This window comes from Nylanderia fulva, unplaced genomic scaffold (genome assembly GCF_048542155.1).
Source record: "Nylanderia fulva isolate GAGA-0341 unplaced genomic scaffold, ASM4854215v1 Scaffold14, whole genome shotgun sequence".
Lineage (NCBI taxonomy): Eukaryota > Metazoa > Arthropoda > Insecta > Hymenoptera > Formicidae > Nylanderia > Nylanderia fulva.
The window spans coordinates 1475613-1501996 of NW_028189622.1; the positions used below are offsets into that span (position 1 = coordinate 1475613).

At 39.5% G+C, this 26384-nt stretch overlaps 2 protein-coding genes and 1 long non-coding RNA gene across 4 annotated transcripts in view; 2 read left to right on the forward strand and 1 right to left on the reverse strand.

Annotated features, from left to right (window-relative positions):
* LOC146724290 (uncharacterized) overlaps positions 1-9895 on the reverse strand; it is a 93012-nt gene extending 83117 nt beyond the window's left edge. The window contains exon 1 of the long non-coding RNA XR_014924133.1: positions 9624-9895. This is a non-coding gene — a long non-coding RNA (uncharacterized LOC146724290). The remainder of the gene's footprint in view (positions 1-9623) is intronic.
* Positions 608-16707, forward strand: otd2 (homeotic protein ocelliless). 2 transcript variants are annotated; one of them, XM_029300922.2, is made up of 7 exons: positions 608-1524; positions 10503-10830; positions 11618-11769; positions 14475-14659; positions 15000-15120; positions 15527-15730; positions 15852-16707. In XM_029300922.2, exons 2-7 carry the CDS (start codon positions 10590-10592, stop codon positions 15951-15953), a joined length of 1005 nt encoding a protein of 334 aa, XP_029156755.1. In that variant the 5' UTR covers positions 608-1524; positions 10503-10589; the 3' UTR covers positions 15954-16707. The 2 variants fall into 2 exon arrangements, with proteins under 2 accessions (XP_029156755.1, XP_029156754.1); XM_029300921.2 differs by having other exon boundaries at positions 611-1524; positions 10503-10845.
* A 3074-nt stretch (positions 16708-19781) lies between these two features.
* LOC114929231 (tyrosine-protein kinase-like otk) overlaps positions 19782-26384 on the forward strand; it is a 42590-nt gene continuing 35987 nt past the window's right edge. The window contains exon 1 of the mRNA XM_029300708.2: positions 19782-20034. Within this exon, the coding sequence (XP_029156541.1) occupies positions 19989-20034 (46 nt within the window). The 5' untranslated portion in view covers positions 19782-19988. The remainder of the gene's footprint in view (positions 20035-26384) is intronic.

The following is a 26384-nucleotide window of genomic DNA, read 5'->3' on the forward strand; positions in this document are numbered from 1 at the left end:
TCAAACCTATTACTTTTGCAGATATAAATAAAATGTACGAAATTTTTTGTTTATAATATATGGGTAACTGATCTCTCTCTCTCATTCAATCTTTTCTACATATTCCGCGGAAAAATTTTAATCTCGACAAATCATCGCGAGCGGAAGTCAATTGCTCTCTCGCCAAGAAGTGCCAAAACATGCTCGCTCTTAACGTAGCAAAGTAATGGCCAGTGAGAGAAAGAGAGAGAAGGGGGATGGGGATGAAAGAGAGAGAGAGACTCTTACCTATTTTCTCGTAATCTATTCGCACACTCTTTCAAGCTCGAAAGATATATCGCGGACGCAAGCGTAGGAAGTCCGCGTTGAAAAAGGGATAGGGAAGAAGAGAAGAGAGAGAAGACTCTCCGGGTTTGAGTATATTTTTAGAGACGGACTGTACGTAACGCCGTTGTCACACGCGCGTTGCCATCGCGGTCGTCGAGGTCGGCGTACCCCGGGGTTACCATTGGATCCCCGCCATGCTGTTGCAGGGATGTTGGTACTGCCTCTCTGCCACGCCAATTCCGGAACGAGTCGACGCGGTTCGACACGAGCGCGGAATTCACCTACCCTCTCTCTCTCGCACCGGAATTCACCATCCCTCCCGCTACCGTCCTTTTCCATCCCCTCTCGTTGGTTGAGCGCGCGCAAGAGGTGGTCTCCCTCTCTTCATTCACTGTCTGCCTCTCTGCCTGTCAGCCGCATTTTCCTTCTCTCGCTTCCGCATTCGCCTCTCTCGTAGCGTCGCGGCCGGTATCTCTCTGTCGGTTTTGCAACCCCCATCCCTTCTCCATGCTCTCCCTCGACGTCGAGACTCGTCCCTCCCCCGCTGACGGCCGGCGCACACGAGCGTCCCCCTCGCGCATAACCCCTCGACCAAGAGAGCGATCCGTAACAACTAAAGTTCTCGTGAAAAGTTGAGCCGGGCGCTCTCCTACGCCCTCCTGCTATAATAGCCGCTCGCGCGCTGGTCTCTGTACGGACCATCGTCGTCGTCTCTCGTCTCGGTTGTCTCCGTCCATCTGTCCCACATTCCGTGAGACGGAGAGAGAGAGAGAGAGAGGGACGTACGCGGATAAAGGGAGGGAACGGGAGAGAAAGCGAGAGGAAGGAAGAAAGGGCAAGCGCGAGACAGAGAGGGAGAAAGAGAGAAGCCGCGCCGTGGACGACTCCGACGGATTAGGGAATAGAATAGTCATTATCGTGTATACATCCGTATTCTACGAGCTATCGGTCGCGCTCTCGTTCTCGGAGAGTTGTTGGTCGTCGTCCCGTTGGTGGTGTGGCGAGAGACGACGCCGGTTTTCGCAGTGGTGTGCGCGAGATCGAACCCGACCTAGCCCGTCTCTTTTCTGACATTGGAGCGCGCGCCGGCAGAGTATTGCGCGTCGGGCCACGGTGTGTGTTGGTTGGAGTGCGAGTTCGGGGGCTTCGTCTGGATTAATCGGGCTCAAGACGAGGAATATCGACGCGGGAGCACCGGCGCCGGCCAATTACGATCGGGTGAGTACGACATCTCATCCTCTACCGCGAGATTTCGGGGAGAGACCGGAACTCTCGGAGCACTCCGTTCTCGTTGTACGAGAAGTCTCCGCTGATCCAGCAGGTTCCGCGACTCCGGGTTAAGGAAAGACGAACCTGGATTTAAAAAACTCACGCTCCGATCACATTTTCGATGTCATTTTCGCCTTTCCCGGCCATCGAGATGATCTTCCTATACCTTCTGTTGCGAATCGTCTGACCTACATTCTCCACGTGTATATCGTATAGATATTGTGTTCATCCGTCATTCGCACAACACGATGCTCCGATTGCTCGGCATTAATCAATAAGATCGCATCTTCTAATGGGATAATCGAGAGATTGACCTAATTTCGTCGCCACGAATTTTGATAAACGTGCCTTTAGTGTGATGCGAAACATCGATTATATTTTTAGCTTGTCGTCAGTCTTATCTCGCTACGGTAATCTACAGATATGAAAAGGTGAATTTGAATCTTCGAGTCTATAATTTCCGCATTTATATTTGGTCCCACTTTCTATTTTCACGGTATCATCATCGTAATCTCTTGTTAAGCAGTCGCTGTGCATTTGAGACTTTAAGTGAAAGCGAGCGGCATTGCAATGATGACAACCAAATGTACGCATCTCTCTATTAAATATAATCACCAGATTAATAATCACTAAATCGTAAGTTTCATCGTAGATAATAATCGAGTGTGTTGTTTATCACCGCATCGCCAATCACCAATGACATTTTGTATCGATCAAATAACTCGTTTCGTAACAGCTACGCAAGGCTTCCTCTACGTTCGTACAATAATTTAGATTTTTAACAATTTAATATTTTTATCTTGTCAAATTGCAAGAGCATTATAAAACGATCGAGTTTTGCCTGTACAGATATTCGAAGCGATATATAATAAAATATTGTATTGGAGAAAGGTAAAGGTATGTAGCCGAAAATCTCGTGCCATTTATATACAAAATATATATATATATATTATTTAGAGACAAATAAATTCGCACGAGCACAATTTAATATTTCACATTTTGATAACACTCGACGATTTAGGTTTCTCATTTAAAATGCCATCTTTCTTACCAAAAACTCATGATTAATAATCACTCTCGACTATGTCGGGCTCTCTCCCGCGCAATCGAATTCGACCGCGTATACGCCACGGTTTTTATGATTTCTGCGGATTGCGGATATCCTCTGCGATTACTTCCCGCGGTAAACGAAAAAAAAAGAGAGAGACAGAGAGAATCCCGGCCGAGCGAATCAACCGAATTCGGGCGCTGCGGTGCGCGAATACCTCGAAAACGCCGACATTTAATCGGCGAGGCGTACATGGAAGCTTTCATCCGGCCAAAGAGAGAATGTATAAATTCGCGGACGAACTTGTTTCGAAATAACCGTGCGAAATTCCGCACAGCGAGGGGAATTTCGCGAGCGTGACGGGGAAAAAGTGTGTATGGACCCGTGAAATACGCGACGTTAACATTTACGCGCGAAAAGAAATATACCGTATTCGCCGGGAGGGACTATTAATTGAATCCGCACCCGCGGGGATTATTAGCTGACGTAAAATACACACAAAAAAAAAAGTCGGCCGTTAGAAAAAAGTTCCGCTATTTTTCGCATTTTGCACGATTAATAATTCCGCACTAATCGCGGCGCTGTATTTTTGATGAAAAAATAAAAAAAAAAAAAAGAAAAATATCTGTTGTTATTTCGAGAATAGTCAAGCCGATAAAAATTCCGAGCTTTTTCAGAGTGCAACAAGACACATCATCGGCGCCGAGGTTGAAACCCATCATTCTCTCATCTCTCTGTGAAAATTCGTTACGCTCTTCTACATATACATAAACAATTGAATTAGTAAACCCGATTTCATCGGCAGCTTATGATCATCACCAGAATGATCACACGCACCTGTGACATTGATTATTGTACGAAAATAAACAAACAAACCCTACTCTAAGCTTACATCTGCTTTACTTTTGACATTGCTATATCAATGTTATTATATATATATATATAATCGACAACTTTACTCATATATGAATGACTTGTCAATTTAATTTAGATTATAATAATCGAACACGAGAATATCGACGGATCTTCGTATTAATAACGTAGGCATTTCGCATATAAGAGAAGCAGCTGTCGCGCTGCTTTTCCGATGCTATATAGTCAACGGCTCTCGTCAGGATCTATTTTACGTAGCACGATGCGCTTGATACCTCAATAATCTTATCTACGATGTCCGACGGCTGCTGTCAGAGCAGATCTTGTAGCTCGCTACGGCGAGCTTCGACTATTTCCGTTCGCGCCTGCAATTCCGCGGGAAGTTTCGGTTCCGAAACGCGCTGCAGCATGGTAGCGTGCCGAGAGAGTTGGCCAGCGGGATTTCCACGGAAATAATCTGCTTACGGTAATCTTCTTGGCTTGCCGCTGCTCTCTGCCTCCCTCCCGTTTAAGGTCCGCCTTCCACGAGGAGGTCCTTCGTCTTCTTGTCATCGTCATCGTCGTCGTCGTCGTCGTCTACACACGCTAGCGCGTTCTCCGCAGGACGATCCTAGTCGCTTCCTGATCCTCGAATCTAATGCGGGAAGTCTGTCGCGAGCGCGTCCGATCGACTCCGAAACGAAAGCGTGTTTTTCGGTGGAGAACAAAGAGTGCTGACTATATGTCGTCGACTTTTGCGACTATCGCGGAACAATTTCGTGCAAACTGTTTTAAAGAGAAACGTGCGACGACGGTTACCGATTTTTCAGAAATTCGATCGTTTTGAAGGAAATGTCAAAGAAACTCTGAATTAGGGTGAAGAAATATTTAGATGAGAATTTTTCGATGGAGAAACGTTCGAAAATATTGCAAGAATGGTTGGGTCATATCGTTAAGGAAGAATCTTATCCAATTTTGTTCCGTCTTTAAATTTTAGTTTGTAAAGGGAGTTTATAAAAAAATTATCACCTCGTTTTACGAATGCAATATTGCTCACGCTTTGAATACGCGGCTACCTGAGACTGTTCGAAAGGGGCAAAACGAAGCTCGATCGTCGTGAATGTAAAGATATTACCGTACATTATATGTATCGAATCGAGACGAAGCAAATGTGTGAAGATTTCGCGATAAATATAAAGTGAACATGACATTCCTGAGCGTCAAGAAGGACATGGCGAATTGAACGAGTGCATCGTAAATGATAAATTATTTCGAGGAAAGATAATTCTATATAAGATCGCGCGCGGCGAAAAAATATTTGAATAATTGGCAAAGTTGATAATTTATACTCGCAGCTTTCTGAGAAATATTCTTGCAAATAAAGTGTAAAAAGGTTGAATTTATATATTGTATTATTATCTTGTCGGTGCTTTACGATTAAAAATAAGGTTGAAAAGTAATAATTTAAATCACGACACGCGGATGCTTTTAATTATACACGGTCGCTTCGATGCTGAAAAATATATCGAAGCCGAACAACAATGCTGACAAGTGTTTCGAGGGCTTCCACGACGAGAACTGCGCATGCAAGGACAAAGTTGATCTTTCACGTTAACAAAAATAATTTTTTTATTTTCGCGCAATAAGATCTAACATCCTAGACATACCATGGAGCAATTAAGCGATGGATTTAATTATAAGAAGAGTATACTTAAATTTTGACTTGAAAAAAAAATGAGACTTGTAACTTAAACTCACATAAACTGACTATTATATCGATTATATAAAAGACCCCGCCCTTTTAAGCGAAGATTTTAAAGACGCCATAGTCCTTCTTGATTTGCTGCCACGGATTCAATCTCGGCTCCGGCATCTTCGAAGTATCAAGTCTCTCGGAATCCCTGGTCGATGTTATCACGTGCGAATGGGTCCCAATGTCGCGCTGTACCTTCGACGGGAGGATTGACGTGGCCACCATAGAACCGTGAACGGCTCGAGGGAACAAAACCTCCTCGAAATTGGCTCTGAGGAATCAGTAAGTTCCACCGTCCGTCAGGGCGGAACATAAAGGAGCACGAAGCGGAATGGAGGCAGGTGGAGGCGATAGGGGGAGGAGAGGGAGACGACGAAACGAAGGAGGCTCATCCCCGTCGGGCGCAACCCCCATTGGCATCTCCTTTTTTGCCGGCCTGGTATAAAGACTAACTAGCGGAGAACAAGCCCGGGGCCGGAGGTATACCCCGTGTATATACCTCGTGGAATTTCTACGGGAATTAAGTTTTACGCTCAATGAACGCGCAACAAACGCCCCAATACCCGGGGCTAAGATTGCATTCAACGCGACTCTGCTTCGTAGAAACGCTTCCTCGTGCACGACTCCGTGCGCATGGCTACGCTGGTGCACGCCGCTCCTTGACAGAGGTATATCCTACTATACAATCCGGGCTACATCAAGTGTGCGTGTGTGTATATATATGTATGTGTATATATGTATGCGCGATTCCGCGACATAAAGCCGCCTTTCCGTGAAAAAGTTCAAGCTTCATGCCGAGGTAATTATTTCCGCGAGATGCTGCACTCGACGTGGACCAAACAAAGCCGCGTGCGCCCGGTGTCGTTAGCGTTAGGTAATTGTATTAATTATGACTTTATTATCCAATAATGAGAGAAAGTTTCTACCGTCCTTTGTGCATTCAGCAAACCAAGCATTATAAATATTTCCGCTAAGGCAAATCGTCATCATTCCGCTGTTTTACTACTTTGCATCAAAAATATAATTATTACGGAAAGAATTTTCTCTTAGATGTTACCCTGAAATCATGGTAATCAGGGACAATATGGTACTGGAAGAATTTTATAAGAATTTCTCTGATTAATATTGATCACGATAAAAATTATTAATAAATTTTACTATGTACATAGTAAAATTCATCGAACATGTTTTATATTTTATTGTGGTAGATATTACTATTTTTATCGTGGTAAATATTAATGAGAGAGAAATTCTTCTAAAATTCTTCCAATAGTCCATGATTATCACGATTTTCAGGGTAACAAAATATTAAATTGAGAATATTATGAGAAGGTGAAGACTCTCTCTTGATACTCGACGCGTAAAGATCATTGCAAAATTATCGCGATGGAAGCGCGTCATTTGGACGAATAAGTATTCGAGTACTCGCGCAATATCTCGAAAAATCGTTCATAAAATCAGTTAATACCTCGCTCGTTTCACAAGTACCTTCTGGCTTTCCTCGCGGACGGCTGCACTTCACGCAACATATCGTACGTATATACATGAAACGTTCATTGTGGGGTTATACGGAACGGGCTCTTCAGGAACAATGCGGTTGTGTGCAAATACTCCTGGAAACAATGCGGCCGCGACTTAACTTTCTGGGATAGCTCCGACAGTGCGTCGTTCTTCGTGTACCGTCGGATGTACCGAAGCCGCAAACCGCGCTACCTAATGCAGAAACGACGTTGCATCCCTCGCGAATGAATCCCGGGGACGCTGCTACTTTGTTTTTCACGTAGATCTCGTCGCGAGTTTCCCTCTCTGTCTCATCATCATTTTCCCGCGAATTATTATACCGCGCTAACAATAAGAGATTTCAGTCTTCAACTTTTAACGAAACCGAGCAACGAAACGTCATTTACTTGATTATTTCAATCACGCGGAGAAATAATGCACCGTATGCGGGTATCGACATGAAGCTCGGAAACAATTCTGGGATTATAAAAAAAAAAATGTCAGTCATGCGGAATTAACACGTCGCGGCGCGTTGACAGAGAGTCTGAAACAATTCTCGGATTTGTCACCGCAGGAATTCGCCGCGGATTCAAGATGCAACAGCGAAACGCGTATCCGCTATGCACGTGCGCCCCGTTGGCTTAACCGATCCTCACAGATACGATCTGCTGGACGTTCGTAAATCGAATTCTTCGGTGACGAGAGGGTAAACCTCCACCTCTATCTCTCTCTCTTATGCAGCACACACGCGGAACGTAATAATGGGGATTTAACAGTCATTAGGGACGGCATGCCGGTATATATCTGTCGATTGGTAACGCAAAGTGTTTGCATTAGGGCCGAACTGTCGAAGGGAAGCGAGGGTGGGGATGACTCGTTGCAGCGGGAGATCGATTCGTCGGGAAAGGGCGTCGGGGGAATGCGCGGGGGTGTAAAAGGCACCCTAGCTATCTTTCTCTAGTCCTATACCGTTTCTCCCGGCCTCTCCACAGAGTCGTAGACTGCTCGAGTATCCTCGAGGGCCAATCGAGTGGCGGCCCTGGGCATTTTGTCCACACTTGGCGGTCTGTAACAAGTGCATTGTCCCGTGTACCAAAGTGCACAAAGATAAAGAGACTTCTGGCTACCGCAACACGAGGACCATCGAGTATCCGTTCTCGCCCTTTTCCTCGCATTCTGCTTCTTTTCCCCATCCCTGATTCTCGCAACGCGGTTTTAATATGGCAAAAGTGTAAATAAACGTGCCGTTTTGTGTCGACGGTACACACAGTCGTGTCCCTTTTATTCTCGACAAGTTAATTGGAATTTTTCGAATTAGTATACGATTGAGTTTACTTAATAATAGAGATGTAAATATATATATATATATATATATATATATATTTAAATTTTTGGTGATTCTCTGTGCAGTGGTAAAAATCATCAAAAATTCGATGATGTTACCCGAAGGGTATCCGTATTGTTGGAATGATGAAAAACGGTACGGTCGTGCGTGCGGTCATTGTTAAAAAAAAGTGTTCGAAAGTGACAGTTGTTTTCGGCGCTTTTTGCCCATGCTGGGTGGCAACCCAGTGTAACAAGTGCTTTGTGGCCGGCGCGAGGCGCGTAAGTGCACAAAAGTGGAAATTCGCGCCTGACTGATCTCAGGAGGACCCGGGAGAATAGCCCGAGCCTTTCTTCGTTCTCTTCGCCCTCCCTTTCATAGCGGGCGAAATTTTAATATAGTCGGGAGACGAAAGGCGGCGTCACGGGGTAGTGTATACTTTATGGATTCTTTTTCACAACGCGGCGTGACAACTTCATTCCGATCCTGAAGATCGGAGGAAATTTGCGCACGAGCGTAATGAGACGTAATATTAGAACGCAATACACACACACACAGAGTATAAGCTCGTCTTTTACATTTGCGATATTAAGTACGCGTAATTTCATCGAGGCGATATCTCGTCTATAAAGAACTCTATATATTTCGCAACAGCGTTATTTTATCTCTCCATATACACAACTTTATTCATTTTAAAGTGTTAAACGCGAAGTGACTGATTTTTTTACATTCTAATTGTGAAATTAAAATATTTTTTATTTCGCAAACTCGTGACATTTATTTACGAGTAACCGTAAATATATTTATATCGTCAGAATATGTCGATTCGATATAAGCCACTTACTGTACATATTACGCGCTCGGTATTTAAATTGCAGCGCATAATAAATTTCAATATATATAGTAGAGAGTCGGATAGTATAAATTTCAATTGCGAACGCAACAGGATGCAATGCATATACGAAGGTGGATGTGAGTGCTTCCTCTATATTTGTGCGAAAAGACTCACGCTGCGGCAGCTCTATTACTTGACTCGAAAGGGGTCTTTGGAATATATGATACGCTCTATCCATTCGAAATAGTAATATAGTCCGCAGTTAAGAGAGAACACGGCACAATACATTATTAAAGACTGGTGTAAGATTTTATTTCAAAAACACAGCTTGAATCAGCCGTTCATTTTTCTTTGACGGACAAGTATCCTATAAACATTTTTTCGCATCAATATAAGACTTAATTAAAATATTAAAAGAGTTTTAACTCTAATTTATTTTTGGCTTGAATTGCACTATACGTTATATGTATAAAAGTCAAATGCCACGAAGATTGCATTTAATTTATATCAACATTAATTTTTATTCCCTCATTGAACACGAATAATGATAATCAACGATATAAATGTAGTCATTAGTAACGTGATTAAAAAAAAAGATGAAGAATTTTGATCCGGCTGTATGTCCTACATCTTTGCGTTCAATAGAAATGATTAACTCGAGGACACAGCACTCACATCTTGACGTTCTTGACGACTCATTCGATTGTTCTTTATGACGTGGATGTTAATTACTTACCGATTAGCATCCCCTAATCCGAGACATGTGGACGGTGACATCCGGCAGGCAGGAAACAATAAGCGTTTCATCGTTGTTCATCTGTATCGCAGATGTGCACGGCGTAGAAACGCAGTTGTAATAAACGTCACGGCAAACAAATTAACAAGTCACTACCACCGGAGAAGCTGGATTGTCCGTGATGGTGTAAGAAGGGGGAGAACGATAGCCGTTGCTGACTTTGTAACCGGAGAGGATAAAATACGCGACTTAAGCGGCTAAGAGCGCGACGGAAAGGCTACGAGCGTGTTGCGCGTCTTCAGGGTCGGGTATCCGTTCTCGGTTTTCGGGGCCCGACGTTTTCGGAGTTGGATTGGCCTCCTTAAGAAGAAGAGTCGGGGATATACCTTCCCCGAAGTCCTGTTGCACCTTCCGCGGATTATCCCCCGCCCGATCGTGTCGTTTTTATTTTCATGACCGCGATCGATTATTATTTGTTCAAACAATCTATTCAAAAACGGCAGAGACAAACGCAGGATTTTGTAGTCAATTTCGACTTCAAAGGTGCACGATGTTCAAAGTCAAACTTTCGCCTGCCTTTCTGTAACAAAAAGTAATTAAATTACTGAAGACTTTTTCGCAAATATATTGTTAATAATTTTTTTCTTAATAAAAAATACGATTATATATGTGCACAAATCCTACAAACTAACATTTCACAATCATTTATATACATATATATGAAAATATATTTATTAAAACTTGCGGTTTGAATTTTATTAATTGTCATTTTTATGATGACAGGATAGACCAATCACAGGTGTGTGAAATATATGTATAAATACAATTTTTTTCAATCAAATAAATCATCATTATACATGATCAATGATTCTTTTTCAGGCAGAGCACATAACGTGGGCGTCGAGGACGTCTCTTTAGGGAGACCGCGGCGGAGGGGTGGTCGTGCTGGGGGCCGAGGGGGTGGTGATGTGGCCGAACAGCCTCGGAGGTACTTCCGGCTGCAGCGGGGGCGCCGGCGCCACCGATCTCGGGGGCCTCGCCGCCTCCACCACCTCGGCCTCCGAGCTTTTCGGGCCCGCGGCGTTCGGCGCATCCGCCGCGGGGCCCTACGGCGCCCTCAAGACGGCACCCTACATGAGCGCGCTTAGCATGCCGTCGATAGACGCGTTACACTCCACCATCGGCTATCCCGGTTGTACACCCGCCGGTGAGTCCTACTACTGTGAGTGCCCATCAGATTGTTTTATTATAGTTTTAGTACTGACGATTCATATCGGAAATCACTTTTTTGATCGTGAATTTCTTATGTGTATCGCGAAAATGAAAAAAAAAAAAAAAAAAAAAAAAGGGTTATCGACCTTTACATAGAGTGAGAAAATGGGAAGATTGTTATGATATTAATGTTGCAATACTGTAATTGGAAAACAATTGGCAAAATATAGAAGTGCTTTAAATATAATGACATAATACTAAATTATGCATTATTGTCGTGCTAATATAAAAGCTTTTGAATTATATATCGAAGTTACTTCCGATTTGTGAAAATATTATTGCTGTTATTATAATAAGTTATTAATATTAATTATTTAGTTATTGATAATAAATTCATGTATTTTATTTATTGTATTAATTATTATCAACTAGTTAAATGTAGTTGACCTATAACATTATAAATTTCATTCATTTATTATAAAAATTATCGGTATCATGCCGGACAAGTTTGAATTGGAAATTAGAGATTTAACAGAGAAATCCTTCCTGAATATCAGTCATCATTGACTGAAATTATTTGTTTTTGAATAAAAAGTGCTTTATATTTCTTTTAATTTTTTTTTTTTTTTTAATAAATTATATAACATTGATGTATCAATGATTTTATGCATATCTGAGAAACAGATAAAATAAATAAAATAAATGAAAATAAATAAAATTAGAAAAAATTAGAAAAAAAAATTCTATGATTATTCTGTTGTATTAAAAATTTTGCATTAAAGGCAATCCAAGGAAGCAACGGCGGGAAAGGACGACGTTCACACGAGCGCAATTGGATGTATTAGAGGGGCTTTTTTCAAAGACGAAATATCCTGATATTTTCATGCGCGAGGAAGTGGCAATGAAAATCAATTTACCGGAATCGCGAGTACAGGTAAGAAATTATTAACGTTGATAACAGCAATTTTTGGTTATGCTTTATCAAAGCATTAATATGCAGTTATCATATATGTATCGAAAGAAATCGTATAGTTATTCGATATCGGTCTCGTTTTATTTGTAATATTAAATTAATACCTTAAATTAAATAACTGTCACAATACAATTGGAAATAACTTTAAATGTATGTAAAAAGTATTTCTGCACTGATGTAAAAAAATGCGGCATGTCTACGAAGGGTGCGAGAGTGTCTGATTACCGAGGGTATTCACTGTCGGCACGTTGACAGCATCGATTCTTTTCTACGTGGTTGTCCTTTGCTTTAGAGTTAATTAAATTATACGTCGTAGAGCAAATACCTACAAGAATTCTTCGAATCTGCTATTGGCTTCCCCCACGATAAAATTTAAAATAATGATTTCATTCAAAAAATGATATAACTGTAATCTTTTTATTTACAGATAAACTACTAGTCTGTATAGGATTTTCTATAATTAAAAATTTAGAAATTCATATCCCGTTTATTGTTAGTTGCAAATGTAATATTTCATTTTAACAAGGTATTTGTACAAGGTATCATTATACGCATTATTCGATATAGCTATATATAAAATTATAACAACAGGAGAAGAAAGCGAATAAAAGTCAAAGCACAGTATTATAAAGCGTGCAATTATTTATAATTAGCGTAAGTAAAAAGCACAAGGTTTAAAGGCATAAAAAAGCTACGCAGAACATCAAACGTTTATTATGTCCCTCTCTGCAATGGTATATAGAAAGAAGAAAAAAATTCGTTCGGTCTCTAGTCACATGAAATCGCAAGCAATGTTCCATTGGTATTTGTCCTCAATAGTGCGCAGTCAAGAGAATGTGCAACAATACCGCGAAAACCTACACGAACGATGACAATTTCGGAATCGATATGTCGATGTGTCTCGACTGACACCGTGCGGTCTCGCCGTATCGACGTCCACGAAGGTCCGAGAACGTGTTCGCGCATATCCCACCCTCATCACGGGTGGAAAGGACGCTTCACATCCGCAATTGCCGTTCAACACACCTGGCTATGGCCGGGATGAATGGGCCCAACGTGGCCCATAGTCTTCCGCACGTTCGACCGACGACTGCAAAACCAGAGACTGCTCACGATTGCCGTTTTCGGACCCCTAGATGACTTTTCAACCGCGGGCATCTCCGTATTCATTGTAGCTTCACCAAAGCTGGTTTTCTCACGGGAGTCAATGTGCTATCATTTCACGTAATATAATCGCGTATTTTAGCATCCATTTTTTTAGGAAGAGAAGCTGTATAATTGATATGAATAGAGCACGTTACCTTTAACGTTGTTAAATTGTAAAATTTAATATTTCAAGGTTCATTACATAATTAATAAATCCATGATCAATTGGTGAACTGATGAAGAGATGATAAAATATATCACAAAAGAAAAGATGAGGATCAGAATTTAAGTGTCGGAAGATAACGAACGTAAAAAATCTTTTATTTACAATTTATGTCGAGAATAAAGAAAAATTGGCATTTCGTAAATATAAGTTATTATTAGATATTTTATGATATATATAAATATTAAATCGAACGTTGATGTCTTGCCAATATTTCTCAATATCGATATAGAATATAATCCAGTGGTAAAAATACTTTTGCAACGTTTCTTGAGAGCGAAGAATTCACGTTTTACGACTATATATATATATATATATATATATATATATATATATATATACCGGACTCTTTCGATGGAAGAACGCGAGCTGCTGGTGTCGTCCCCCAGAAAATCCGTAGAAACTCAAGCTCACCTCTCCGCTTCTAACATCGATCGCGAGGCTTCTTCAAGTTTGACTCTCTCTCTCTCCTTCTATCTCTTTCCATTCGCTTCGTCCCTTCCTACATCCCCCATATCGTTTCTATGTACCAGAGAAGTTTCAGAGGACAAACACGAGCTATGAGAGACAACGAATCATTTTTGACGTATACCAATGCAGTAATTAAATCCGCAAAATATATCTCCGAATCGTTATTTATGAACATTCTTTTCGTTAAAAATGAAAATTTATACTTTAATATCTACTAAAATAAATTATGAACAATATTACTGTAATGTTTACGCGATGAAGTCTGTCAAGGAAAATTACAGAAATTGATAGAATAGTAATTTACGTCATTTGAGCGCCAGAGCGGCGGAAAAGCTTTTTAATCTATATAAGCATAATTAGCAACTTCATTACAAGATGTTCGTGCAAAACCAGTGGACACTTTGAACACAAACTGGAGCGAGCCCGTTCGTACGCGAAATCGGCTTATTCTATTCAGAAAAGTTGCTCGGTGTGTGTGGGACGACCAATCGGTTTCATAATTCTGCTGCATTAACGACAGCCTGATAGCGAGCGGCATCCGATATACGCGTGTGCGTTTTCGTTCGCGTTGCTGCAGTCAGCTTGATTGGTAATTGATAGTCGTGCCAGTCCGGTATTCCCTTATAATTGGTTATTATGCCAGCTTTGCGAGAGTTCTCATTCGTTTCAAATCACATTTACGCTTCGCTGAAACGTGTAAATGACGCCCGATTCATTTCGCGACAGATGCGCGATTTATTATTATTTTTGTTTTAATGATTTAATATATGCAATAGAAGCGGCTCTGATTACATAATCGCGAATAATAATTTCTACATGTCTGCAGGTGTGGTTCAAAAATCGGAGAGCTAAATGCCGACAGCAGCAAAAGCAGCAGCAGCAGCAGCAAGATAAGGCGCCGAGATCGAAGAAACCCTCGGGGAGTCCGGCTAGTAATCCACCCCCTGGAAAAAGTCCTTCAATTGCTACCACGCCCACGCCTGCCGCCGCGGTATCTGCTACTACGCCCTTGTAAATATACTACTTGATCTTCAAATATAATAATAAAATATCGCGTATACCTTTGCAACGCACAACCGTGTAATCGCGCTAACGACTCTTATTTTGCAAGATAATCGACGGCACAATTAACCTGCTTTAATTAATAAAAGAAAAACTAATATTTTAATTGCAACTGCACGTTACAGAGATTATTGAGATATGTGTATCACGCGAGATATTATATTTTCTCACGTACAAACATTGCGAGTGTAAAGTTCGAGATCCTAATTGGGGCACGATCGACCGTTGCGTATAAATGTATTATACATAGAATAGATGTGTGTATACATTATTACATTTCTGTACTCAGGAGCGGAGGCACTGGCGGCTCAGCGGCAAGTTCTCCGGCGCTTTTAAGGGATTCACCGCAGTATAAACCCGCGGGAAACGCTACTAGTTTGCTGTTAGCAACTAGCACGACTCCACCGAGCGTAAGTCGATGGGCTGTAGCGATACTTATTTCGACGTTTTTGTGTTATTTCGTTTGCGCTTTTTTGCACTTTAATTAAAAAATTAATTGTATACAGTTCCAGTTTAATAGATTTTCTCTAGCAAAGTTTGAATAATTACAACATGAATGTATATAAGACGTGATAAAAATGATGTATATCACTAATATTAAAAAATTTAAAAGAAGAATAAGCGATAATAAATAATACATACATTTGCAAATACTAATTCTACAAAAAATATTGCATATATTATTGATTGTCAGAAATAACAAGTGGCGAGTTACTTTTGGAATTAATTTCTCGTACAAAAATAATTTGACTATGCTTTTTGAATGTTTTCAAAATATTTGTTCTCTTATACGCCTATTGTTTTATTTTTCAACAGTTAGGCGGCACCGTGTACAACAGCGGCGGTGGTAGCAGTAGTATCTGGAGTCCAGCCGTGACGGAGAGCGGTGGCTTTCCAGGTGACCACCAACGGTTAGCGTGGACGACAACCGCTTCCCAGCAACAATGCTATCAAAATTATACGTCCTACTATACCAATATGGATTACCTCTCGCCCGCCTCGCACCAGTTAAACGTTGTAGTAAGTATATATCTCTGCAATTTTTTTCTGCGCAAATATATCTACCTATATATGATGGCGACAATTAAAATGGAACAAGAATTAATAGCGTAATATAAAAGAATCAATATTGCATCATTAGGACAGCGGAGGTAGCGGCCTTGACAATTCATGGAGCAAAACGAGAGACGAAGGCACTTCATCTTGGTTTTACAATAGTGCCGGATGGGGTGATCGGAAGTGAACCTACAAGAATCGAGGGGAACAAAATCCGGGTACATATCATCGACAATAGTGAAGGTTATACGGCTCGAATCGAAGCTTATATCGTAATGCGATGCCAAATAAAACGAGGAAGCTGTATTTCTGATGAATGTCGATACAGACTAAACATATCTTTAATTCGGCCGGCATTCGAAAAGCTGTGGAATGCACAGGCCAATCGAGAGTGCCATACGTATCCTCCTGTATTTACTGGTTCAGCATAGCTTAAATATACAGGATATCCTATCATTGGAATATTTTCTCTGCAACGAGAATTTGCAGAAAATATTTCATAAAAAAATTGTTTTGTTTCGAGAAGCGTTTCATATAAAAATATTATTTACATGTAAGAGTATTAAAGGAATATATAAAACATTCCACATTTTCCTTTTGTATTGTGCAATTTTTATTAGACCAATTTTATTCTAATGTGCATTGATTTAGAAATGGATGAGGTGATAAAACTAAATAGAACCTTCTATATTAACGATGTAATCGTTTCTTTGTATATCGATATATTGTGCCCGCGATCGCGTAATATATTTTTTGAAATATTTCGTACGACACGAAGTTTCTCAAATATGTTGCGAAATAATTCTAATTAAGATGATCTATACATTTAAGTTCCGACTTATTTTCACTTCGGAAATTATATCAAATAATACTAAATAATATTTTTATTTACTATTAAAAATTTACAAAGTTTGAAAATCAATAAAAATTGCAATTTCTTAGAGGAATGTGTTTTGTATTTTGCTAGTTGCTTCAAAATTTGTTGATAGTGCAAATTCATTATTAGTTGATGCAACAAATTTGTCGTATTTCTCAAATAAAATTAAAAATATATTGATATAAAAATTATATTGAGTTTTTCGCGGAATACTTTATACTTTCAAATAATTTGTGGAAACCAAAATAAAAACACGCCAATAATTTTAATATAAATTTTCCATTCAGAAAAAAATTTTCTTGAAATACGAGTAAAATAGGATTATACATTTTAGAAATATTGTGCCATCTTTATTTATCTATCAGAATAATCAATAATGTATGTAATTTAAAACAAGATTTATATATAAGAAAAAACCGATAAATCTTTTGCATCAATTTAATATCCACTAGTCACATTAATACAATAAAATATAGCAAAATTAAAAGAAAGTAAAAAAAAGGATTCATTATAAAAAATGATTATAATGTGATTATGCATACATTTTGCATACATAACTACTTTACATTTTTTTTGCCAGATCTTAGACATAATAATTTTAATAATTCAGATAATTCTTTTATAGCAAAAATGATGGCTTTTTAACGATGTGCTATAATGATTCAATGTGATCTCCAGGACAGATAATATACATTACATTGTACATAATATAAATACATTTACGATATTCAAGAAGAATCATTTAGGTGATTAATGTGTGGTATACATTTCATTGATTTAATTTTTTCGATTAAAATAATATACGCAAAATTTTTAAAAGAAGGTATGTGCGTATACACGCGATACATGTACCATGTATATAAATTATATACAAAAGCATATAGTGCAGATCTATCTATGTACATATGTATCATCTGTCGTGTATAGAAATACACTATCTGAATATCGAGATGAATTTATGTTACAACACACACGTCGAAGTTGTTGAACATTTTCTTTTTTCGAAAAGTTATTTTGCATGTGTAAAATGAAAAATTTATATTTTATCTCTTTATATATAAATTAAATAAATTTTACACACACCGTCCCATTGTCAAAAAATACGCGTTAAATATTACCTGTCATACGATATTATCTTCGTATACAGAGAACGAAAGAATAATATATACAAGTAAAATAACATACATTATTGATAACGTTATTCATTTTTCAATTTTCAAAATAAATTTTTTCTGGAAGGCAAAGCCTTATGTAGAAAAATTTCATTTTACATAATCAAATTCTTTTTGTACGAAAAATTCATCCCAAAAGTATTACGTATCTCGGCTATATCATATATTTGTTATTTCTGACAATCAATATCAGAATAATTTTTTTTCAGTATAAATTATTTACGAATGTATATATTAATTGTTACTTTTATTCTTTTTTTATATTTTTAAATATATTAGCGATATGCAGGAATTATATATGATTTTTAACATGTCTTATACATTTGTGTCGTAATTATCCAAATTTTTACTAGAAAGAATATATTTATGAACTGTATATACAATTCAATTTTTATTCAAGTGCAAACATATATGTAATTTACTGTATATCGCTTTTGGTAAAATTTGCATTTTTTTTTTGGTATAAGTATTTAAACATTTTGAAAAAAAATCTTTGATGATGGAGCTTTAGAAAACTAAATTAAACACCGATTGTTCTTTACAGACGTGAGCGTCGATGATTGATTATAGAATAGAAAAGAATGCATATGTAAAGTAAAAAAAATTATTTAAGATCTATAGGAACATAAGAGTATGTGACTGTTTAGATTGTTATTATTAAATATTATCAATAATTAAAATATGATCGACAAAAAAACAACGACGTACATGTCTCAAGATGTATAAAGATAATAATATATCGAATTTGAATTGTATATAAATGTGTTTATGACTTTTTTACCTACATTTTCAACTTTCCGCTTAAAAATCTCTATTTTCTTTTTCAGTAAAAGACACTTTTATTTTAAAAAATATTATATATATATAAATCTACAATATTTTGAGCCGAATTTTGCAATTATATTACTTTTCGATATTCCTAATATAAACAAAATTTTTAAAATAATACAAAATTTAATAGTATAAATATAATGTATATTTAATAGTAATAATATATATAAAAAATATGTGCAATTTGTACGACTTTCATATTTCTATTTCAAATTTCAAAGGTATCTGCATTTCTCCTGTTACCATATGTACGCTTTGATTAAATAGTTCTCGTTCTAGCTGCGTACTCGCTGCGAGGGCGTTAGTGCACAACTTGAACTTTTTCGTCCCATACACACACATATATACAATTCTCACATATGCACATTTATACTTGTACACATACATATATATTCTTGTATCAGAATAGCAATTTTCAATGTTTATTGTCGATGATTCTATCTATTATTCTACTATTAATCAGAAAGCTTTAGAAGATAAAAACAATTGTTGAACTAATTAGATATGCATAATTATGGCTTTCAGCAGCATTTTATAAGCATGTGTAAAATACCGCGAAGATGGTCCTCTCCACTTTACATTGGCTAGTATTCAAGTATTACACGATCGATATACATAGCTAATTGAACATAATGACATATATATATATATATATACATACTTGGCGATGCTCGAGCACCTCCTTCTGCCGTTTCTTCGGAGAGAAAGTACACGTAAAACACGAAAAATGCCGGCATGTCTACTGATCTCTACGCACAGCACGCACACACATACCGAGATCGCGAATAACACTGGTACGCAACGTTTCAACACACTGTGTACAACGAAAACATTTAACACCCGCGCAATACCGGTGGTTATTCCACTCGCGTACGTAAAATTCACTTTTAGACGGCAATAATGACGGAATGATACGGAGCACGTCGGTCCCGTGACGCGGTTCGCGATTACCGCTGTTATTTTGAAACGATTGCGATTCTCGAAGGATCGCCCTATCGATATATCGCGACGTCACACACTCGCTCGTCTCGCGCGGCGCCTCGCCGGCGAGTGGCGCCCTCTGAGCGAGCGCTGGCGGCAACAGGGGTCGCTGCGCGCCGGCGTGGGTTCGCCGTCTCAGTCAGTGTCGCGCGTCTCTCCGCGCCGGTTGGTTCTCGTTCGTTCTCGTTCGGTCGTGCGCGTGTCTTGTTTCGCCGCGAGTCCCAAGTTTACCCCAAACCGTCGAACGATGTTCGCGACGTGAATCTCGCCGCGAGAGACAGGAAGTGTTTTTTTTCTCTCATATTAATAAAATTGTAACTGTTTAATTGCCTCGCGCGCGCGCGCGCGATCATCTATAAGGATGCGGCGCGTCACGATACTGCCGTTGTCCCTGCTGCTCTGTATATGTAAGTATACCGAATCAAGTATAACCGGCCCTCGAATCTCGCCCCGTATAAGGGCTCTCTTTCCCCTCTTCGTCCCCGTCCCCGGTATCGGTCTGTCCGTCTCGGGGTGAATCACACGGAGGGAAGACAGCCGATCGAAGTTCCGGCAAAAGTTGGCGGCGCGTCTTTCTCTCTCGTTCTTTCTCGCTTCCTCCCGTGATCCCACGCCGATCTCCGCTCCGACCGGTTTACGCCGCGCGGTCTCTCTTCATCCTTTCTTCCCTTTCTGCCGGCCGACGGTGTAATTACAGCTAATTGACTCCGAATCGCGCGCCTCGGCCGAGCTGCTCTCCCGAGGTGATTCGACTCGGGAAAAAAATCGCGCATGAGCGACGATACTCTTCTCTCTCTCTCTCTCTCTCTTTCCGAGTGATTCCTTCCGATGACGGTGCTTGTTTGAAATTATTGAGTTGGCAAAAATAAAATTTTATGTTTAAATTCTATATATGCATACATATATATATATATATATATATATATATATATATATATACGTATAATCGCAAAAGTGGAAAGGGTGCAGTTATCATTTCGTGCGCGAGGAGATATCTGGCAAACGCATCGCCGCGATACGACAAGTACGATATGTTTCCTCGAGCATTGTTTTATTCGCTCGTTGTCTCGCGATAAAATCCCGCAATTTGCTGAGAGTAAATTATTTCGTCGATTTGCTCCAAGCGTGCAATTAGCCATTTCGAGCGCGTGACGCATAGAAAGATTTTGGATACGTTCGGCAAGATCTCCGTTTATCTGTTCTTTTCTGTCTGTTTTGAAAAAAGAACCCTTTCTTTTCTTTATTTATTTGTCACAGTGAATTATATTAGACTGTACCATATAGAAGATTTGTTCGTATATCATTTGTACTTGTCACACATTTTCCATTTATATTGTCGTATGTCGCCTGTAGATGTATCAATTTATCGGAACTAAATAGTTTTCGAGATGTAATCAATAACACGATACTTGTGTAATGCTACATTGCAGTCAAATTATAGTGCGAGATCGCGCGGAATTTATATTCCGTAAAACAGAGACTGTCTGACCAGCTTTTCACAATTCAAACTTTATCATATTTAAACGTTTACTTTGTCATCGAATTAGCAAGTAGAATTACGAATTATTGCAAACCCAGTCGTACATTTTCCACCGCGAATTAATTAACCGAATTTTTATTAAATCTTTCATCCGGCTATCAATTACTATAATCAACTATGTCAGAGATATCACATTTGTTCACCCTTCGGTGAAAAGAGGAGAGAAAAAAAAAAGAAAAGAAAAAGACTTTCTTCTCTCATCACGTTCCTATCTCTCTGTAAATCAGCAACCTAAACTAAAGAGTCACGAGAGGGCAAAAAAAAGTAAGATATCCCTTCGCCTAAAATCGGAGCTGGCCAATTTGCGTCCTCGCGGATTCTCTCCCTCGGCTCTTACGAGGCCGAGAACCCGAAAGGATGCTGCCACTCTCCACCATGACGGCTCTCCTCTCAAAGAGGAGGAACCGGTTCGATAGCCGCGCACACCTACATGTAAAAGCGGCGAGTGTACGCAGACTCGGTGCACGCGGGAGAAGAGAGAGAGAGAGAGAGGGTGGAAAGGAGAGACGGTTGCCGTGTGGTATTACGTAGGTATATACCTAATATCGGCCACCACCGGGGTTAAGAGGGGAAGGGAAAAGACCCGAGGGGGTTGCGCAAAATGTACGTAACTCTCGAGAGTGCGCCATGGTACCCCATGGCTGCTTTCGCCCCCTTCCTCTCTCTCTCTCTCTCTCCAGCTCTTTCATTCGTTCCTGTTCCGGCTGTGCCACTCATCAGGACCACTTGGCCATTCATATTGGTCCAGTGCTCCTAATTACACGTCTCGAGTTACGGACAAGAATCGGGACGACCGGAGACGTTCCGCGTGTCTCTGAAAAGGAGATAGGGAGATATATGTATAGGGGTACAGGAGAAAAGTGTATACACAAGTCCCCTTCTGCGTCGCGAGATTCTCCTCTCCGACTCTCTTTCCTCGTCTCTCTCCTTCTCGACGACCTTTTTTTTACACTACCAACATATAAGAGTTCCTTTGTGCGAAGCCGCGCACGCGGCGGTTATTTTATACACCGAATGTTATTCAGCGTGTAACGCGTTTTCGCGTTTCTTCCGCTCGCACGTTATTAGCCGCGATGTTCTCTCTCTTGTTCGCTCGCTCGTTCGTTTTCTTTTCGTTCAGACGTTGCATGACGTCGTCGCAGTGTGTACACGTGTCTCGCTGCAGGGTGCGACGAAAAGAGAGAGAGAGAGAGAGAGGGAGAAATCGTATTAGCCCTTTGATCCCACGAGCTGCTGAAATGACTCCGAAAAGAAACAGAGAAAGAGGAGAGACTAATAAAGACACGGGTGGCGCGTAAAAGGAGCGAAACCGACATTCTTTTCCTGGAGACGCCGTCCGCGACACGCGCACACATTCGTTCCTGTAAACTGCAATTGCAACGTGGATCCGCATCGCGAATCGTCGTGAAATTTCAATCCAGTTACATATTTAGATGTGTATCGAAATCCCTTGCAAATGTCTTATCTCGCTCTTATGTAAAATTCTGTTGAATCAGCTGGTTTTTCATACATGTTGTAACTTACGATCCGCTGAAGAAAAAATGTAATAGCTGTAAAGATAAATAATGGACAATTACTGAACTCTTTGTATTTAAACTAGTAACTGTTGGTTATTTAGGTTTGAGCTTATTTACATTTTTAATTCAGTAAATCATAAGCTACAGCATACGAGAAATTCAGCTGATTTTACCGAGATTTAATTTTATCTAGAATTTTATATGTAAATTACTCGCAGTTAAAAAATTCTGTAGAAAATTGAATTTTAGTAAAATCTGCTGGTTTTTTCATATATTGTAGTTTTCAGTCTACTGAACAAAACATGTAATAAAATGTAAGCTTACAGCTAAATAATAGATAATGATGATAATTACTGATAATCATGTAATGATAATTATTGATTTGCAATCAGTCAAACACGAAAAACTCGGTCTTTGCGACTTGTTTGACTGGCTGTAACTCAATAATTGTCCATATACCTTTGAAGCTATCACATCTTTTGTTCAGCAGATCATAAGCTGCACATATAAAAAAATCAGCTGATTAAGTCAAAATCTATTTTTACATAAAATTATTTTTTTGAATAATAAAAAATGTTTTAAATAATATTTTATAAAGAAAAACCCTGAAAAAATGAATAATAAACATATATGAAATGAATAATAAAAATATTATAACTTATCGAAATGAATTATCTGATATGGAAACTTAAGTTATTTCGAGCAGACTTGATTTATCTGAGGGATGCACTCGTCAGATGTATGCGTTCCTCGGAAATAAAACTCCTTCATCCGGCGGTTATCGCCTGTCGACACGTGGAATTGGAAGATAAACTCTCTATCGTTTCGGAGATACCTCGAAATGCCGGCCCATCTTTCGGCAGGAAACACTCCTTACCCTGCCCGGCGTCTTTTCCCTTCTCGTCTCGTTTCCCGACCGTGTCGATTACCAGGCCAACGGCGGTTCAAAGCGTGTAAAACGCTTCGCCACGAGTGAAGCCTGCGTTTGATGACCTCCGGGATGGAAACACGAGAAGCGTGAATAATATATTTCGAGGAGCGAACCACGCGCAGAGAGAAAAAGAGGGAGAGAGTGAGAGAGATTCCCGGATAGACGACACCGGGCTCTTTGATGAAATCCGCTCGTTCATGTTGTCATTACGTATACTCCGAAAAAGGCATACTCCACACTCTCATCAGATCTCGCTTTCTCCCTTTTTCTGTTAAACGAATTCTCCTTTTGACTGATTTCCGTGAACAGAAACCGCACCCGGGCGAACAGATGTAGTTCTATTTTTTCCCCATGTTTTGTTTTCATTGAACGCATCATTACGTTATTTACATAATTGTAATTCTTTGTAACGCGATATTTTTATTCCTGATTATTTTATTTCTTTGTCCAACAAAAAACCTAATAAATGAATCAAAAAGTTGTATCTTCTAAAGTAAATTAAAAAAGAAATTAAAATATTTAATAGGAAGAAAATAATTGATTAGTTTCTATAAAAAAAGTAATGAAAAAACTCTCGTAGCGCCTTCGAGATATATAATTTCTTATTTATCATCAAAGCAATTATCTGTTTTTCTCTCGTTTCTACAGATTAAAAATAAATTCTACATTTTATCCAAGATGCTGGAATAACGCACCTGAGCTTCGAACTTAGACGACTTTTAAAAATAGAAAACAACAGTGCACTGCGCAATTGTCTTCATCGTTTTGGGGCACATCTCGTTGTATTTTATTTCTCTTTCGCTCTTTTTCTCCTTCTGCTCTTTCTTTTCCGGAATAAGAGCGAGCGGTTGCACTTTACCCTTACTAAAAGGGCGTCAGTGTTCCCTGAGCTCTCACCTATAGTCTTCTTTTTTATCCGCACAGTCCTTTCTTTCTTCCTTCCTTTTTTTTTCGTAATAAGTGTGCCTTACGTAGTACGCTGTCTCGGCAGCAGCCCCTCAGGAGCAACAACTCTCGGGATGAGTTCAGAGTCGCGGAAGCGTTCTGAGTGCGTGAACTTTACGGTGCTCAAGATCGTCTGGAAGGTGGTACAGCGAACACAATTATTTGCATCCAGCAGCCTATCTCGCAGGGACGTTCAGCACGCGCGACGTACTCGGCACCCTTTCCCCTGAAACGCGCGGCGATTTTCATGCACGTGGGTGATGCGAGGAGGCGTTGAGGAATCGGTTAGGGCGTACAGGGCGAATTTTTCCTTTCGCACGCGCGCGCGCCCGCGAGTCTCGTCATAACTGACAGCCCGCGCATAATTCATGTCCGCGTGGTTCGCTGACTGCGAACCGCGTGATAAAGTGCGCATTCTACGTGCACGCGATGAATTATGCATTCGGCGTGCGTTACATATATATATATATATATGCGCCGCGCTGCTGGGAGCCGTTCTAATTGATACGGGAAGGTACAAGTTCCTGCGGCAAAGGGGAGAACTGCTGCGAAAGCCTTTTGGGAAATTAGGAAGTATTATTGTTGTTTGTGTGTTTATATTATTACTTATTGCTGGTATATATTTTCTTTCTAGCCCATCTTTGTTAGAAGAAGTTTATTTAAAACTTTGCGCACACGAGTTCATATTGTATCATTGGCTTGTATCTCAAAGTTGGAGTCAATTCCAAGTATATTTTATAAACGTTATAGAAGTAGAACAATAGAATGTTCGAATAAGAGAAAAGAATGTTCGATTTTATTGATAAACGCATAAAAATATAAATGTAATATTATATATATCATATATATATTTTTGATAAAATGTTATGATATAATTTTTCAGATGTTTTTTTAAGTTTCATCGGAAGAATTGTGTCATTCATTATTTCTATTCGCGTAACCAAATGCATTCTTATTTCATCTGATTTAAACTAACTATACGAATGATTTTATGGAAACGCGAAAAGTTTTTAACGGCTTCAAAGCGATCTTTCGATTTGAAGACTGTCGTTATCTTAGTCACGTGTACACATCGAGAAAAAGATTCCGTAACATAATGAGCCAAGTTCTGCTTCTACCGGCACAAACTTTCTCCCTTCTAGTTCCATGATGCCTGGAAGAGGGATCGTGCGCCGTGTACCACGAATAATAATCAAGGAGTGCTCCGACGAAAGGGAATCGCGAAACTACCCCCAGACTATGAGAAAACAACCCCTTGTGTTCGCATCCAGACGAGTTACTTTCTTGTCGTTTTCGATTCACCGGAAAGAGACATCTAAGAGAAAGACACATTTTGTGATTGTCTTATGATTCTGTTTAGAGTCATTTAAGTCAAAAATCTTTCGCTGGCCTTTCGTAAAATACAAAATAATTAAGCTGCACCGTTTTAATTCTTTTTGTGATATTTTAATAAATTTCCTTATTTTCTCCTGGAAGGAATATATATTTATACATTTTTTTAAATGTATAGAAAAGATAATTTTTCACAAAATATGCCATGGATTAAAATAGTGTTTGTATTTTGTTTTTACTTAATTATCAGTTAATTAACAACTGAAATTGTGAATCGACTAACCGATTTTTTGCAACAGAGTTAGTAGACTTTTTGTTGGCGAGTACTTTTTTCTCCTTTGAAATTTATCGCGATACATCAGTTAGCCTCCTGGTAACCGACGATTCTACGATATATGTGACATCGTATAGACATCGAACGTGCGCAAGCACTTGGCATCGGACGACGCAGTCGAAAAATCGGGCCGCTTGTGTAAACGTCATAAAGCAACG

What these genes read in the sequence shown, in the direction of transcription:
- otd2 (XM_029300921.2), top strand. Translation starts at nt 10,590, where the DNA reads ATGTGGCCGAACAGCCTCGGAGGTACTTCCGGCTGCAGCGGGGGCGCC. An exon ending in CGCCGGTGAGTCCTACTACT is followed by an intron (nt 10,846 to 11,617) that starts GTGAGTGCCCAT and finishes TTTGCATTAAAG; the next exon opens with GCAATCCAAGGAAGCAACGG. An exon ending in TACCGGAATCGCGAGTACAG is followed by an intron (nt 11,770 to 14,474) that starts GTAAGAAATTAT and finishes ACATGTCTGCAG; the next exon opens with GTGTGGTTCAAAAATCGGAG.